Consider the following 14,256-nt stretch of genomic DNA (forward strand, 5'->3'; position numbering starts at 1 on the left):
AAACACACGCTCATCCATAAACAACAGACCTCCTGGTAGTGGTCGAAAAAGATTCAAGCCTTTGAACAACAACTCCTCAGTGACATTCCACCCCAGCGCCCCTGACCGCAACTTACTTACAAGATGAGGCCAGCTGCGGAACCATAAGAAGAAAGAAACACTTGGTGGAAATGGGGAAATTGACAAACAGGTCACGCTCTGGTTTCTCAACGCTGCTCGTAAGCGAGCGTCACGATCCAAGTAGGATGAGTAGGAAAGGAACTTTGCTCTGGTAAAGCAAAAACAATGAAATCTCCCCTCACTCAAACCTGGATGTTTTTACTCTCTTGAGACAAAAGTAGGGATGAAGCCACATGCTTGATGGAATTTTTATAAAGGTTAGTATCATGTCACAGGCCTTTAAATGTCGAGCCCTAGGGAAAGGGTTTTAGAAAGTGTAAATATGATTTAGTTTGAGGAAGGAAGGACGGGGGGAAGCCCTACATAGGCTCCCTTTCACCGCTCTGCCCTTGGCTGGGGCCGTCCTCTCCCAATTCTCCCCTCTCCACTGCTTCTTCCTCCCACTCTGATCCCCTCTATGAGCCACTCTTATCCAGCTCTTATCCAGCTCCGCACTTCAAACGGGATGATACGAAGAACTTTTTAAAGACAATAAATTGATATGCTTCATGATAAAGCCATGGTTGATAAGCTTAAAGGGGAATGTTATGAGTTAGACTTGAAGAAATGTTTCCTGCAGTGATGTATTACTTCAACCGACGAGGATTTCAATGGTTCAGGTCTGTCTTGGACCATATTCTATACTATATTCGACCATTACTGGCAATCATTCCTTCATTTCAATTGTCATTGCTGATCCCTCCCTTCATTGTCTCTATTAGAAAGTTGTATGTACAAAAAGTTTATAAACAGTATGTATAAAAAATTGACACACCTTTCCACTAGGCTAAAAAAACGTTTTCCTTCCAATTAATGTTTTAAATATTGTACAGTTCAGTTACGTGTGACATCTATTGCACTTCTGTCTGTCCTGGGAGATGATCCCTCACATGTGACTCTCTCTGGGGTTTCTCAGTTTTTCACCCTGTTATTAGGGGTTTTTCTTTACTCTTGTTGAGTGTTCATGACGGAGGATGTCGCACCTTGTTAAGCCCTATGAGAAAAAGCGTGATTCGGGCTAAACAAATCAAATTTGATCGATTGATTGATTGATTTTATATATTACCACATTCACAATCAATGACTCAGTCGACATGAAGCTATTGCAAAAAAAGAAATAAAAACATTGCTGCTTTGCAACAAGACTGTAAAGGGATATTAGGTTAATACAGCAGATATCAGCTCTTTCGATCTCTGGTATTCAGCCCCCGAACCCTGCTTACGCTGTCAGATCAGTCTATGGGCAGATCCAAAATGCCATGCCAGCCTCAACATGTAGAGCCAAGCACTGAGACCTCAGAGAAAAGGAGAGAGATAAATACTGTCCCTGTCTAAGAATACAGAGGGAGGGGACTGGAATTTAAAAAATAGTGTATGAAGGTTTTAATATGAAGAAACAAAAAACCCAAAGAATGAGTCTATACTTCATAATTAAAATTAGGGTATTGTTGAAATTCAGGAATTAAGGAGGAAACCTTCTTTAGCCCCGACCATCTCATTTCGGATCAACATTCAATGGACGTGTAGACAGCAGTCTCCCAAAGGCCAAATGAAATGGCTCCACAAATATGCATGTGTGCACTAACACCCAACAACAAAGTGTGCGTCGCTGTGTTTCCAAAATAGTTTTGGTTCATTATAAAAAGAAGCGAGAAGTTAAAAACCCTCACTCGAACCCCCCATCATTCCTCGTCATTGTTTCCTCTCTCCTGAACGACATTAAGTCATTAAGCTTTTGCTCGGCTCTGTGGTAACAGGCTCTGCAGCTGAGATGGCCAACATTGCACAACAAACTGTTACTGCCAACTCTTGTCATTATGTTCAAACCTTTCAACGGATCTTGTCAATTTCCCCTCAGATCCATTTTTTACGAGCTGGAGTACATTAACACTTGTGAACCCTGGAACCAAAACAAAAGCCGGGGCCTGCCTTTGGGTGCAGACGGCGCTGTTGACGGATTCATAATGTGTCTGATGCCGGTTTACTGAGGGTTCACCATCTGTGTTGTGCCCACAAGCCCACACTTGTCGCCGCGGGGCGCCAAAGGAAAGAAACCTCCAGACCGCTGGTTGTTACATCCTCATATCCTCTCACAGTCAACCTGGGGAAGAGTTCAAGGTTTCCGTGGCAGTTACCGAATACACCCAGGTGGTGAGTCATTAAGAGGCACGCACCACCTCTATTTTTCTGGGCCATGAAAAAAAAAACAAGACACGGTGAAGTGGCTGCAGACGACTTATAAAAGTGTCCCCAATAGGGGCATTAAGAGCTGGTCTGTGGGGCCAGAGCAGCCTGGGTCTGCTCAACTGGACGGATATGAACCCCCCGATTAACTGCAAATAAATCTCCACAGCTTGGGCTTCCTCAGGGATCCAATTATGTAGTTTGTTTACGATTCTCTGTGTTTTATGTGACCTGCTGTTTCACAGTGTTAGCTCTATTAAATATCATAATACCCACCTCAGCTCATTAATGAAACACAGGTATGCGTGTATAGTGCGTGGGCCTCAAAATGCAAGCGGCGGCTCCCCCCCCTTCCAGAGCACTGATTTCATCTTTATAAATATTATGAGATGGTCGTGCCTGCTTGCTCAGCCCCGGGGAGTGTAAACACGAAATAGATACTCCGAGGGAAAACCCAGCAGCGATTGAAAAACACCAACAGGAATAGATTCATTTGAGCACAGTTTACTGATAAAAAAAGACTTCATTACTTTGGAGGAATGAGGCTACAGCTATAGGTGTAGCTTGGCTGGTACGAGTTGAGTAAGCTTGAAGCAGCTCCCCCCTACGCTGGCTTACCACATACTGCCAGAGGAATCCCTCTCTCCGAAGGCACTGTAGGATCCATCCTGCCGTTTGTAGGTCAGCTGTCTCTGGTAGCCTGGATAAGAAGAAAGAATAAGAAAGGTGATGGGAGTTCTTCGGAGTTACTGGGGAAATACCAAAGCATTTACACACTTATTTCAGGTTACACAGAGCCCGCCTGAAAGACTCCAGCGTTTCTATTCCTCACTGCAGATACTCGAAAATGTTCGCCACCGGAAAAGGTATCTTAGTAAACAGCCTTAACTTGTCCTGAGCCTAAATATTTGGTTGTAAGAGGTCTGCCAGTGTAAAAATTAAGTTTGCATCTGACACAAAAATACACTGAAAACATAATTAATTCAAACACATCATTTAAAAAAAAAAAAAAAAAAAAAACGTTTGCAGACTGGAACAACTCAAGAAAAATAATGGGGCTTTCATGATTCCTCAAGGTTTTATACAAACTTAAACTTTCTCCTTTAATTGAGAAAAACAAACAAGATAAAGAGCAGTGACGCACATTACCACCATCAGTGACCGGGCATATCAGTAAATTCCTCTATTTTTTTCAGAACATTCTTGTACTCATTCCCAAAAATCTGTTTAATTCTCTTTTCAAATCTGATTTTATCTGCGGTCGATGGCAGGTCACTTGAATCTGCAGCGGAAGGGGTGAAGATAGAATCATATGATTTCCCTTTTCCCTCCTTATTCACTTCCACACTACCACTGGTACATACATCACACAACTGGTTATATCTCTATGGTTTGCAAAAAGTCGAACCACATATTTACGCCACCCAAGTTTAATCTGTCATTTTGAGCATGGAAATGGAATGTGAGTAGTCAAATAATTAAACCTGGATGGTGGATTCGAGCAGGTGAGTGTGGCTGCTTGTGTCTATATGTTGTCTTGTCAGATGGATCAAGGAGATTATCTTTCATATTAAATTCGACATGAAGACAAAATCAATCTTGTGTGGCAAAAAGGAGGAGTTCATTAAAGTCAAGATTCCTTTTCTGATTAAATTGAGGATGTTTTTTTCTCAATCACCAGAGTGCTTCCTTGTTGTGGGCATTGTCGGGGTTCTCCATCATCTTTAAGACCTCAAACTCACTGTGTAAAGCTGAGAGGATGTACAGTATGTTATGAATTGACGCTATACAAATACAATTGAGCTGATGTGAATCTCAGTGAACTTCACCCTGATCTATGGGGCATACCCAGCTGCGCCGAGGTATATGAACAGAAATACCAAGTGTGCTTGGACATGCCCTTGTTTTTGTTGCGCACATGATGAAGCACATTGCACACGTCATTGTGATTATGCAAGTATAACAGAGTATTGAGTGACCGGCTACAAGCCTGAAGGGAAGATATGCAGGAGACGTATATTTCTCTGCATGACTGAGATCCAATGTGTGTTGAGGCACATAAACAAACTGTGAATAAGGGATTGAGGAGTTTTGGTACTAAATCTCACATATTATACACAAAATGCTTGAAGTAATACTACCCATTGATTCAATAATATTTAATTCAGGATTATGTCCTGCCTCCCTGATAAAACTCTAAAAAATCTGTTTGCTCCAAGCTAGGAAAACTAAGAAAAGGTAGATGTAGTTAGAGGCTTCTTTACTTAACTAATCAGGAAAGATAAATAAATAATAAAATGGAATGCACATGATATCGATGATATCAGCCTGATACAAGACTTTTGTCTAAAATGTTTAATTTATATCTGAATTAAGTAAGTGTCATTTTTTCTGTGATCATCTGTGTGGTGAATGATAAGAGTATATATATGAAGCTCATGCCATTTCTAACTCTTAATTTCTTGTCTTAGTTTTGGCTTAGTTCTATAATTAAAGTTACAATAGTTACATTTAGAAAGCAATCCTCTTTGTGCACAACTAAATAAAACACAAAAAATCTGACAGACACTTGTGGCTCAAGCCGCACGACCCAGAATGCCGTTGGGTTTGAGGTTTGTTACCTTGCAGCAGGTAGTCAGTGGCTTCATTCTCGACCTCTGCGCTCAGCTGCCGGGTCTTCTGCAGATATTTCAGAACAAAGACATTGGGGGCAAAGTGGATCATGTTCTGCTCCCCACATCCAAAGGGCAGACGCAGCAGCTTGTCCAGGTTGTTGAGAGTTGGCCCCATGACGTCCCCTGATACAGGTGCATCGATACATGACTTATTCACACCGCACAGTAGACTATTCCAATTTCACTAGACAAGGGTATGATTGTAATAATACATCAGCCACACAATCATACCAATCATAAATGCCGTGGCCTTCTCAGATCCAGGCACCATGTTGTGAGGGACGCCCAGAGTGAAGGCCTCGTTGTGGTTCTCATCCGAGTCTTCCTTCCTCCAGATCTTAAATTCTCCAACGGAACCCCAGCCCGTTGAGAAGCCTATGTGACGCACCTGGAGGGCAAAATAAATTACTGTTCAAATGATCTCTTAAGAAAAATGACTCCAACAAGTATATAAACGTCATAAAAGAGACAAACCTGCCCAGGGAACTGTCCCGCCCAGTGGAGGATCACAGATTCATTGGACGGATGTAAACCATGTCCCACCTGCAAAGAGATAAACAGAGAGACTAAAGTAAAACCCTTCCAGACGATGCACACTCATTATGAGCAGTCCATCACATTGTTACCTCTGCCAAAGGCGGTTTTGTTTTCATGTTTGTTTGTTTGTTTGTAAGCATAATTATGCAAAACCTACAAGACAGATTACTACAGAAGATGTTGGAATGATTTGTTATGGGTCAGCGAAGAACTAATGGGTTTTGGCGCAGATCTGGAGCAGATGATGGATCCAGGATATTTTAAAAAAATATAACATTGTGAGAACATGAATATAACTGTATACAGTCCGACATCAGTAACCAAGAAAACACCAGTGAAGCCACATTAGAAAGCAGCTGGTGCTGTTTTTGGACATCCTCCTACTGAGCCCTCATAATGTGTCTCTGCCAAGTGTTAGTGACGCCGGTGTGATTCACTCAGCTCCCACACACAGTCCCAAACACAAACACACAAACAGACCCATGTAGAGCACATTTCCTCTCTGGTGCTAGAGTTTAACTTTGTAATCACATTAAACCAAAGAGCATGCGTGGCCAAGCCCCACAGCTCGCTCACCCTGAAATGCCATCATCCCTAAGAAAATAAATGAATCCTATTGGTCTTTAAAATGCCTCGCTTGTCGGCGGGCTTTTAATTGCTGCCTTTGGTGAACGGTGCAAAGCCAATGCCAGGGCTGGGGCTGGGGGGGGCGAGTGTGCCAGCCGCAGAGGGCCATGCGAGCACCGCACCGCGGAGCACAGGGTGTCCTTGGTGACATTAGCCCGTTAAGCGTGACCTTACTGAAGGCATGCCAGTAAAAGTGGCGCCAGTTCTCCGGACACACAGACCCCATGGCCTGCCGAGTCTTCCCCCCCCCCTCCTCTTTTAGAGTCAGAGTGTCCACTCGTGATCTGAACACAAATCTGTTGCACTTGATGGTGCAGAAGAAAATTTTCCTAAACAATCTCTTTATCTTCTCTATCTCACCTGTACCGCGCCTCCCTTCCAGCTGATCCAGAAGCTGCGGAACTCGTCCCAGGAGAGGATGCCAGGCGTTGAGGCACTGACCAGGGGCTCGCCCATCTTACCCAGTGAGATCCATGAGCGAGTGTTTTGCCTTCCCCCAAGTACGATCTCTAACATCTCTGCGCTGTCGTGGGGACTGGCAGAGAGAGCAAAGTGGGCATCGTTGTGGGTCTTCACAGCGACCTGGAACTGGTTCATCCTGGCTGGTTTTTTCACGTACTGATATTCATACTTGTTGGGGGTGGAGATGTGGATCCTCTCTGACAATAAAAATACAAAATACTCTCAGGCTCTCAAGGTTTGTCAAAATTACAATATCAACAGATTAATAGTGAAATCCTACCTGTGTTGATGAAAACATCTATAAAGATTTTACCATGTTCGGCCAGTGGGCAGGAGTCAGCATTAAAGGGACAATTCACCCAAATATTTTAATTCACTTATTATCTAATAATAAGGGAATTTTCATTTTTTATTTTCAACTATCCCTTTAACTCTCTAGATACAACTGGGTGTGAACCATCCGGCTGCTAACCATATTAACAAATCTCCTTCTAAATATAATCATATATAGATATGTTAGAGAGGAAAATGTGTGTGCACTGACCATTGGGACAGAAGAAGACACTGTAGGTGTATTCTCTGGGCAGGCCTTCTGGCTGCAGGAATGATGAGGGGAGGAAGAACGAGGTCCCAGGAAAGAGAAGGAATAAGGAAAAGTTAAAAGACTAACAATATTAAGCAAGTCTTCTTCTTATAAAGTAATAATGATCAACATCAGCTCTCATACCTCCACCAGGACAGTACGGCGAACAAAGTCCAGGCCAGTTGGGGTCCTTCTGTCGTCCACGTCATTGCCTGTTTTGCCTTGTTGGAGTCCATCTGAACAGCAGCTTGATTCACTGTAGGCAATGGCACGAGCTGTCGCACAGCACAAAACAGAATCAGATTTGTATCTTTCAATTCTGTCACAGTGCAAGGTCACCAATTTCAGTTATCCACAATATCTGTCCCGCTGAAGAATCATGGTTAACACATAATGCAGCACAACAGTGAGTCAGAACCAGCTTGGCTGTCCTGACACTTTAAACTGCATCAAGGTTAATGAAAGCTAAAAACTCCTCACAAAACAACCGGACATGAACATTGCCATTAGAGAATACATTGTTTCAATGTGTACCAATTTTAATCCCATGGCACATTCATCTGTAGTTCTAGTCATAGTACTAGTAGTATTCTGTAGTGTGTAGTAGTATAAATCACCATTTATGTTAGAGCCCGACCGATATCTGTTGACCGATGATATTTGCAGATAACAGGCACATCTGTGTCAGTGTTTGCCAACATATGCTGATACAAAAACTGTCAATAATGCAGAATTCTTTTTCAATTTATATATAAAAATATGAATTATGTTCATCTTCTTAATTCAAGTTCCATATGTATTCGTCTTCTCATTTCATTCATAGTTATTTATGACATGTTTTAGGTTGAACTGTAAAATACCAAACCTGAATTACACTTCTTGGTCAGATTTTGATGAAGACATCTTAGCAATTCTAACATTTTTAAGTGTTTATATGTATATATATATATATATATATATATATATATGTATCAGCTCATATCATTATGGAATTTTTCTTAATCCCTAATACTTGTATCCGCCCTAAAATATCCATATTAGTCGGTCTCTGAATTATGAGTGTTTTTCATTTCTATTCAAGGTTTCGAGGAAAACACAATCACGTGTTTGTGGTCACTAATCGCGATTAGTCCCCTCTGTCTTTCATGGATTTGTGGTCATTGCTCATAACATACATTACATGGTACAAACGTGTCTGTAAGAGGACTCCCCGTTCTCTTGCTGAGGAGCACATTGGAAATGTGGCCCTGTGCCAATAGCGTTTCTTTGTGTGTGTGTACTGAGAGGGAAACACAAGGGGCCAAGCGACTAGGAGTGGGGCCATGGGGGGCCCATTGACCGCCAGTGACCTGCAAGCTCATCAACATGCCACTGAGTGTCACAGCAAAGCTCCCCCACTGCCAACCTGCTCTGTTCTCACATGCGCTCCGGAGAGGCCTGTTTGTAACTCTGGGTGGGTGACCAGATCACACACAGCTCCCGCTCCTTGGCCGGCAGAGCTCTCCTCAGGCACAGGCTCGACTTTTTGTGAGGCATCACAGAGAGGAGCGACGGCCTGGTTAGTGACTGACCACTTAAGAATTCAATCGATGACAATTTCATTATCCAGATTGTCCTCGTCTGCTTTGTTTACATGAGCATCAAAACCCATTCTTTACAACAAGCCCAGATCCACTTCCTTCTGTCTTTATATTGCTGCTTTCAGACTGTCTGGGCCGTAACCGGATGAGTTGCTCCAGATATTTTCTGGAACTTTTCCTGCCAGCTCCCTTTTAAAATGTCCAGATAATGTCCGAGAGAGCCCATGTGAGAATACAGAAGGAAAACTCTCAGAAAATAAAAAATGAGGCGTGTTGATGGCGTTTCTAACATGCTAAAAATGTGAGACTGGAAGAAAAATATAATCACACGAAGAGTAAAAGATGTAAACTTCGAAAGACATGTCTGCCTGCCTCCTGCATGCCTCAGCCAGGAGCCACTCTTCGCCTGAATGTTCCATACTTTTGCTGTATTGTTGTGAACGTGTCTGACCGGAACAATCTCCTGCTGCGTTATTCATATACGAAAAGTCCCACAAAAATGTTTACGCAAATTTAAGCAACTTGATGTTCATGTCTGAAAAAGGCTCCTGTGACAAATAACTCATACTGCACTGCACTGTGGAATAGCGTTCCAAATGTTTTACAGTATATCAGCTATACAAGAATAATCCTGCTGAGTCATGTGCCTGTGCTCTGTATATACCTGTGATGTTAGCAGATCCCAGTTCAGTGAAAGACAACACGATGGATGTGGGTGTCGCCTCTCCCGGCGCGACACACTTCTTCCTGGTAAGGTGGTGGCGTCCAGGATGGCCAACAAACTTGATGCCTTTTGGGACTGTTACTTTAACATGAACCTGGGAGAGGAGAGGAGAGGAGAGGAGAGGAGAGGAGAGGAGAGGAGAGGAGAGGAGAGGAGAGGAGAGGAGAGGAGAGGAGAGGAGAGGAGAGGAGAGGAGAGGAGAGGAGAGGAGTCAGAGGCAATCGATCTCCTCTGACAGGCCAGTGACATAATTTCTGCCAGACATGCCCCTCCCTCACTTAGCGTGTTCCCCTCAAAGCTCGGGAAGCGAGGGAGAATTTGTAAAATCACATTGTGAATTTTCCATGCTGACTGACTCATGCCTCTCCAGCTCCCTGAAGGATTTAGTTCCACTCATCGTCCAATTTTCACAGAGGGCTCGGTAACGCACAGGGAGCTTTTAACTGCCCCTCATCCACACGCCACGAGTCATAAATAACGGAGCAGAAAAATATAGGAATCACATGTTGCCGGGGTGGATATCAAACGATGGGAATTTTCGGGATTACGTATTCACCTAACATGACATGAGGGGAGCGCGAGCACAGGCCATTAAACAGGCTCATCTGCAAACATCATGATGTCATCTATGTGGAGCGCACGATGGACCCGTTTGAGGCCAAGGTGGAGCTGAGAAGTCAAAGAGCGTGTTGAGACAAATCTATTGTATGGGCTGATACCATATGTTCACATTATGAACCTCTGCCTCCTTTGGACACAACATCTGACCTGAGCCTAAGCTACAACCTTTTTCTTGTTGATCACACAGTTTAAGATCACACCATTTCCGCTTTATACAGAATTCAATACACTAAAAGGACCATAGCCTATACAGCACATCATTTCTCTCTGATCTGGTGTCTAATGTCCCGGGAAGAGAGCTCCCTTGTTTTTTTCTGTTTTCACCCCTGTCCGTTTGTTTGTTTATTTGTTTGTTTGCCAGCAGGATTATTAAAAAACGACTGCACGGATTTCCACAACACTAGTTGGAGGGATGGGATATGGGCCACGAAACAAATCATAAAATGTTGGCACGGATCCGGACCAAGGGGTGGATTCAGGAATAGTTATTTTCACTGGGAGTTTTTTGACTTTTTCACTGATTTCCCATGGAATAATTCATTGAGCTTCATAAAAGAAATAAGTCATGATGAGGGGACTGATATCTCTGAGTGTTTGTACTAGTTCATCTTTTGACCTCACCGTTAAAATGTTTTTTGAGAGAAGTTTGTAATTTTGGTATATTTTATAAATACGGACACCCAGTAAAACAGCTGCACCTTTGACTTTGATTGGATGAGCAGTTGTCTAGAAAAATGAAGGACAATTGGACCGGAATAAAATAAAAGACTGGATTTCTTGGTACTCAGTTGACTTGTTTGTTAAGTCTTATTACACATTTTGTCTTCCTGTCCACTTGGCCGCTCGTCCGTCCTCTTACCTCAGAACACGTGGGCAGGTAGTTGTAGACCGTGAGGGGCACTTTGGTCTGCTCCCCTCTGATTAAGCTGTAGGGCAACGTGAAGTCGACGAAGAAGCGCTTGAAGGTCCGAAGCTCAGTGCTCTTCGCCAAGCCCAGCCCCTTGTCCTCGGACACGCCGATGGCCTCCGTCACCCATGTGGTGATGGAGTCCGGCACATCCAAACGCAGCTCAGCTTCCCCGCTTTCAGAGCTGTCGGTGACGCGTGTTGAGATTCAAGTGGAGAGGCAGGGAAGAAAGAAAATGATCTCAGCATCCTTTCATGGTTGGACTTGAGCAATAAAAAGGGGCCGACTACAAAGATGGGCTTGATGAAACACTGTGGATTACTTTTATGTCAGCAACAGCTGTGTCAACAGCACCTGCACCTGTGCAGCTACAGCAAACACTGTAAAACGGATAGGTAGGTGTGAGGCGCGGTCAGGTGCTGCCGACCCAGTTTGTTTCTTTGAATGAATGGACTGAGATCATTATTGGCAACACGTTTAATGTTGGTCTTGGCAAATGGACACAGAGCATATTAAACTTGAAAAACTGCATGTACGCCCTTCCTTTTGATCAAAGATGCCCAAAATCCACTTTAATAGACTTTTAAGGGAAATCTGAGCCTCGGACTTCACAGGAAATTAGGGAAGGGCTGAAAGCCCCATCCAAAGGAATCAAGCATATGGAAATCTATGGCCGACTCATTTATATTGGCTGAAAATGAATGGAGGGAGCTGTTGAGAAAGCATCAGGCCGTTCCAAATTTGCCCAATTTAAATGAGGCACATTCACACCCAGAGGGGGGAGATCTTGGATGTCGCTACACGATGGAAGATCCATCTCCGTAAGAACACATTTACTAGCATCGTTCCTCTCCTCGCTCCTTTCTTTCTCTAGAAAAACTATCCATCTTATCTTTACTCACTCCTTTCCAACATTCTTTTTGTCCTCACATGTTTTCATACCCTCTAAGAATCTATTTTAATTCTTCTCTTTCCTCCTCTCCTCTCCCGTCTCTTCTCTCATGTCCTCTTCTCTCGTGCACCTGATATATCTTGCCACAGGCATGTAACACACACACACACACACACACACACACACACACACACACACACTAGAGAAATGTTTATATAGAGATTTAAATACCTGATGTTGAGGCAGTGCCACACCCAAGTCTCTGGGAAAAATGTACGCCTGCGCTTCTCGGCTCTGCAACCAAAACACAAGCTGACATCAATAAAGGGCTTCAGCTGCTCACAATAAAACAACACCATAATTGGACAGTGTATTATTCTGAATTCCACGCTGACATCTTCTGAGTCATGTGTTTAACGTTCATCACTCCACCGAGGAGGATTCTCTTTGAGGGAAGTCGATTTAAAATATGGACAAAGCAACAAATCAACTTTTGTCCCACCATTATTCCTTAAATCTAAAACCTCATTTAAACCAAGCATGACACAGACTGAGATTTGTATAGCCAGTTTTATAATTGTCAGCATCATGAAGTAATTATTGCTGTCTCGTGGGCTTGGTTTCAAATTCTGTGTTTTCAGAAAGAGTACTGACCACAGAGCTGTGTGTGGTCCAGTCAGAGATCACACCAAACGTTCATCAATAACTTAACTAAACAGCAAATATGTGATCATCAACAACTGAATGGGCATCAGCCCAGCTCACTGTTTGTTGAGATTCACCCACACATAGTTACCTTTGTTGAAGTTGTTCAAAAACAAATATATGGCTTCCTATAAATTATATATCAGTCAATATGAACTTGATTATTATGTTTATTATAAACTTTTCTAAAAGCTATAAGACAGACAGTTCGAAGTAAAGTACATAAGAAACATGAAATGAAACAATAACACATACATAAAAAGTAGAAAAATACATATGTTTTAGGCTTTGATTCAAAGGAAACTACTGACTCAATCTGCTGTACATCCTCAGGCAGGGTGTTGAAATGCTCTGTCCGCCTTAGTCTTTAGCCGAGAACAGGACAATATTAGGATTTTAAGGCTTCTCAGCGAGGTAAGCTGATGCCCAGAGAGAAGCTGTGACATCTCTATATCAGGTGCGTTACCTGGTTGTAGGGCGAGAGTGCATGGCAGCCACTAGGGTGGAGCTGTGCGGCTGAAACGCAGGGACGGCCTCGTCTGTGTACATTCCTCCGCTCTGCCGATGGTTCAAACTCACCATATCTGTCATCACTACCAGCCCTGATTCCTGCGTTGAACACATAGAGCAATACACACACACTAAATCATAATTTCTTCATCCGTGCACCACCGCTGAATGTCCTTCGACTACGTGTTTGTTCTCACTGTAAAAGCAAAGCGTGCGTCCTTGGTGATGTCCCAGTGCCATGGGAACACGGAGGACCGTCTGCGTCTCTTTGACGACAGCCCCGGCCACCAGAAGTGTCCGTCGTCTTTGGGAACTCCGAAGGCATCCGACACATCAAAATCTGCCAGCTCCTTAAACACCTAAACAGAGGAAACATATTCATGTCAAGACACACACACACACACACACACACACACACACACATACACACACACAGTCACGGCTCATGGTTACGTATTCCTAGTGCCTCAATCTATCAGAAAATAAAAGGGCCTATTAGCATAAGTCAACTCTTTTAGATAAAGTGACACGAAAAACATACATTCATTCTTTCACGATAAGCATTTTCACAGTAAAATGTTACTATAGCGACGCTGTAATTTAATCGTATTTTATAACATCTGATTGAAATGTAACCATTATAGGACCAACCTTTTCAATGCTGAGCTGGAAGTCGGGCTTCAGCAGGTAAAGACTTTTATCCACAGTGGCCACACAGACGCATGAGCCCGTCTCTCCTTTCACATGAAGGGTCACTGGGTCGCCTGGCATGGACTCATTAGTGGACAGAGAAACAGACACCTGCAATTCACACAACACAACATACACAGCTCATGGGCATTTTATTTTTTCTCAAGAAATCACTTTCGCTAAACCACAAACTCAGATTCAACCAATCCAGTAAGTGGGTTGATATGAACCATTTCTATTAATTATTACTATTTAACCATTGCATATTTGCCTGTTTCTAAGAAAGTTCATGAAAAAACCCTTTTCCTTGAAGCTAGGACATTTTCATTTCATGAATCTTGATGAAAACATTCCTGACATGTGAATAGGACTGAATTGTGTTAAAAGTGGCTTAATAAAG

At 43.0% G+C, this 14,256-nt stretch overlaps 1 protein-coding gene across 1 annotated transcript in view; it reads right to left on the minus strand.

Moving 5' to 3' along the window:
* Positions 1-14,256, minus strand: part of cpamd8 (C3 and PZP like alpha-2-macroglobulin domain containing 8) — a 42,977-nt gene that overhangs the window by 18,756 nt on the left and 9,965 nt on the right. Inside the window, exons 16-28 of the mRNA XM_062396144.1 lie at positions 13,818-13,967; positions 13,364-13,525; positions 13,123-13,265; positions 12,183-12,245; positions 11,012-11,243; positions 9,472-9,625; positions 7,372-7,502; positions 7,189-7,240; positions 6,543-6,841; positions 5,493-5,561; positions 5,250-5,406; positions 4,965-5,141; positions 2,962-3,043 (exon numbers count right to left, since the gene is read on the minus strand). Coding sequence (XP_062252128.1) covers positions 2,962-3,043; positions 4,965-5,141; positions 5,250-5,406; positions 5,493-5,561; positions 6,543-6,841; positions 7,189-7,240; positions 7,372-7,502; positions 9,472-9,625; positions 11,012-11,243; positions 12,183-12,245; positions 13,123-13,265; positions 13,364-13,525; positions 13,818-13,967 — 1,871 coding nt within the window. The remainder of the gene's footprint in view (positions 1-2,961; positions 3,044-4,964; positions 5,142-5,249; positions 5,407-5,492; positions 5,562-6,542; positions 6,842-7,188; positions 7,241-7,371; positions 7,503-9,471; positions 9,626-11,011; positions 11,244-12,182; positions 12,246-13,122; positions 13,266-13,363; positions 13,526-13,817; positions 13,968-14,256) is intronic.

Source organism: Platichthys flesus, chromosome 9 (genome assembly GCF_949316205.1).
Source record: "Platichthys flesus chromosome 9, fPlaFle2.1, whole genome shotgun sequence".
Lineage (NCBI taxonomy): Eukaryota > Metazoa > Chordata > Actinopteri > Pleuronectiformes > Pleuronectidae > Platichthys > Platichthys flesus.